The 3,847-nt window shown below is 39.6% G+C and overlaps 1 protein-coding gene across 1 annotated transcript; it reads right to left on the reverse strand.

The window, feature by feature from the left end:
* Positions 1-228: 228 nt before the first annotated feature.
* GDF2 (growth differentiation factor 2) lies at positions 229-3,386 on the reverse strand. The gene is made up of 2 exons (XM_075155445.1): positions 3,041-3,386; positions 229-1,329 (listed from the first exon to the last, which is right to left on the reverse strand). Exons 1-2 carry the CDS (start codon positions 3,384-3,386, stop codon positions 389-391), a joined length of 1,287 nt encoding a protein of 428 aa, XP_075011546.1. The 3' UTR covers positions 229-388.
* Positions 3,387-3,847: the final 461 nt, after the last annotated feature.

Genomic DNA, 3,847 nt, shown 5'->3' on the forward strand with positions numbered 1-3,847 from the left:
TTTCAATACCTATTAAACATTTATAGGACATCCTAAATCCCCATTGAAAATCCTTAAGTTTGTGACCTAAACAGAATCAATTAAACAGAAAAGTTGAAATAAGGTATTCAAATTGTATCACTGTCGCCGAATAATGCATAGTTCATTCAATCTCGCAATATTTTAATCCAGTATTCACTTTGCCATGATATATAACGCAGGCTATTTACAATGATTGCCATTCTTTAAATGCCAGTTTTCCTTTAGAACAAGCAGCAACAACAACAACCAGCCCCATACCCTGCTCCAAACCTTGTTTGCAGGGATTTTCATTTGCATCACTAATGTACAGATTTACACAGAGCAGAAAAAGGGGGTATTCTTATTCTTAGAGATTCTGCCTTGTATACTACCTGCAGCCACATTCTGCCACTTTCATCCCTTCGTAGTTATATATCAAAGTGGGCACACCAGCATCATCCTTATAAAGAATGGAGATTGAATCCAATTTGGTTGGAACACAACAGGCCTTGGAAGCTTTCTTTGGGTTTTGGAGATGCACCAGAGTTTGGACAATAGCATGTTTTGTTGGGGTAACATTATCTGTCAGAGGGAAGAAGCAACCCCCTTTACACTCAAAAGCCTCATAATCTTTTGGTGCAATGATCCAGGAATCCCAGCCAATCTCTTCAAAGTTCACATGGAGGGAAGTTCTCCGGCAGTGGTTGGCTCCGATGCTTCTCTTGCTTCTGGAGGAATGCTGGTGGGGCCCAGTGATGGCCTTTTCCTCTCCCTGTTCGTCCTCTTCAGATGAAGTGTTGTTCTTTCCTAATTTCTTCAGCACACTTTCTTGTTCATGAACAATCATCTCCCGGAGCTCCACTTTGGTCTCTTTTGTCCCATTGCTGCGGTCATTGGAGAACACTATTAACAGGGGCAGATTTTTAGTGTCAGGGGTAACACTGATATCCAGCTTCCCACAAGTGAAACCACCCAGAGCCTTACTCTCTATAACAACCTCTAGCTTGTTTTTAGTCTTCAGTTTGTCTGCCCTGACCCATCTTTTCACAGCGCTGGACACTTCAAACATCTCCCAGCCACACTCCTGGATATTGTGGGAGACAAGGAAAGATTTGGTACTTTCTGGGTTTTCCCAGTGGTCACCATCTAAAACATCATAAATGACCATGTTGCCTTCCAGCCTAGAGAGAGACCCAACTTCCCTGTGACAGGAGATATAAATTCTCAGTTCAGCTCTGGTGATTTCCTCATATCGTGGAATAGAGATGTTGAAGAGCAAGATGTGTTTCTGAAATGGATTTTCTTCTGGTGAAGCTAAAGAAACAACATCTGCAATAGGAAATTAAAACACGTGGTTACAGTGCTTCTGACTGTCCAAGTAACTTGTTTTTAAAAGACTCAGGATGTATTTTGGGGGTAAAATAAGAGCATGGTTACCCAGCATTAAAAAAAAATAAATAATACCATCTTCTGGCCAAGTTTCAAGGGCAGGGAGTGAAAAATGGAAATGGAGGTCCTTGGTGTTGGTAGTATTTCACCAAGATTGCATGGTCAGGTGAGTGTGTGGAGGGGAGCGTGAAGAGTCTGCCTAGAACAAGCTGTGGATGATGCTGGTCGCTACTAAGTACATAAATAAGGCATCTGGGGAGTGTTCAGACTTAGCAATTTCCTAAAGAGATTTTTACACAAAGAATTCCTAAAAAAACCTATGATTTTGCTACTCTTATCATCATGCAATGGGATGAACTGCCCTCCTAATACAGAGAAGTATACTACATATTTAAGTGTCTCTAAGAACTAGCTGTGCTGAGGCTTTTGTTGTCTTCAAATAACTTTGAAAGCAGCTTGTATTACTGGGAGTTTGCGGAAATAGAAAAGTTTTTGAAAATCTTGAACTGAAGCTTCAGGGTCTGTCTAAATTGGGACTTGGTGATAAATAGCCTTTCATGCCCAGGTCCCAGTCCGTTCCAGGCTGGACTCACTGAGCTTGCGTGGGTTTTGTTTGGTGGTTTTTTTTTTTCTGCAAAGGTATGTGCAGTAGCAGCAACTCTGCCTTGGGAGGGGCAGATATTTGGCTGGAAGATCAGATTGGTAGTGTTTAAAAGTCATTACTGACTGATGTCTATTTGATGGTCAATGTAAGATAATTACTCAATCATGATTGGGTTTTAGGGCAATTTTACTTGGCTAATGTTGACACTTCTTCACAGTGTTTACCCACTAAAGCAGTCAAAGAGGAGAGTGAGATACGGAAACTATAATCTAGCTCATACTATTAAGGTTTTTTTCCATTTCAGGACTAGGGGCACTAATTTGGGAATGTGGAGTTCTCTGTAGTGCTGTTACCTGTGTATGTCTATTTTTCACATAAACAGAAGCTTTGATTCTCCCTTTCTCTTTTTTATCACAAGGATTGCATTTACTTCTAACTTTTTTACTGTTTCTTTTGATGGAGCTTTTAAAAGTCTATGTAGTGTTACACAGACAGGGATCTTGAATTTTTTTAGTTGAGACAAGCTTGACTACCCATTTCCATATAAATCTTTCCATCTAAACCGGAATTTTGAGGGAGCACTGCTGTTCCTTGCTTGTCTCCAGAGACACATTTCTCAGTTGGCTGCGCAGGTTTTTAAGTATGAGGAAGAGCCCACCTGAAAGAAGAGCTCTGTAGCATGGATGTCTCAGTTATAGATGATTACAAGTTTGCATTCTAACATTAAAACTCAGTCCCAAATCTCTAGCTTTGAGAAACATGATTGATGTAAACCCTGTTATTCAGTGCATCATCTCAGTTGATGTGTTTGAGAAGAGAATACTGTACAGTAAAAATATCAAAGAAGAAAACTAAAGGTAATTGTATTTTTTTAAAGATTGAAAGAAACTACAGAGCAAAACTACGATCCAAAATTTTAATGTTTTGTTTCTAAAGAATCTGTGGAAGTTAGGCACTCAATTCCCTCTGAATTTCAAAAGAATCTGAGTACCTACTGTCCATATACTTCTTCAAAAATTCTAGTCCACATATTTAGACTTCTCCTACCTTCAGTACTGAAGCTCCTTACAATATTGGATGCAGGGATGGAGGACTTGTCTGCAGCATATCTGTTGTATAAATCAATCATGAACTGTGGTGGTTCTTCTTTGGTCTTCACTTGTGAGGGGACTCTTGACAAATTCAAACTCTTTAGTAAATCCGTCTTCATATTTTCCAGGAAAGATTTAAAGTCAAAATGAGTCTCATCGTCCACTTCCCCAGGACCATGAAAGTGTGCATCAGACTTTCCTATAGCTGATAACTTGTCCCAATCTTCCAAAGGCTTGCCTCTTGTCAAACAGGCAATGATGTTGAAAACAGACAGTGCAGCTAATACTCCAAAACAATGCATTTCTTCTATATTACTTTCTGATGGAGAGACAAGAGAACAGTGCTATTTTAGCTGTTTAAAAATCTTGTTTCATTACAGACAGAGGAAAGGAGATGGAAGGCAAACAACTGGAATGCCCTTTGCAAATCACTTTCTTGTGTTCTTTTTGCAGTCTGCTTCAAACCCCAGCCTCTTGTCAGTTGTCAAGCAGATTGGTTGTACACTTGCCCTTATCAGAGTCATTGATGCCATGCTTCAGCTTCTGTTATCTAGCAAAGCTCTTAGTTAATGAAGATTCTATAAACATCTGACAAACACATGTGGCTGGTGGGAAGGACATTGTATATTGTAAAGAATCCACATTTCACTTAAGGGTCATCATTGCTTAATTACACTCTTCTATCATTTCCTTGCCAACACAGAGAGAAGCTTTCTTAGGGACGTAGAAGATTACACTGTTTTCATCAAGACTAGAAAATAGA

The sequence above is a fragment of the Calonectris borealis genome, chromosome 7 (assembly GCF_964195595.1).
Source record: "Calonectris borealis chromosome 7, bCalBor7.hap1.2, whole genome shotgun sequence".
Lineage (NCBI taxonomy): Eukaryota > Metazoa > Chordata > Aves > Procellariiformes > Procellariidae > Calonectris > Calonectris borealis.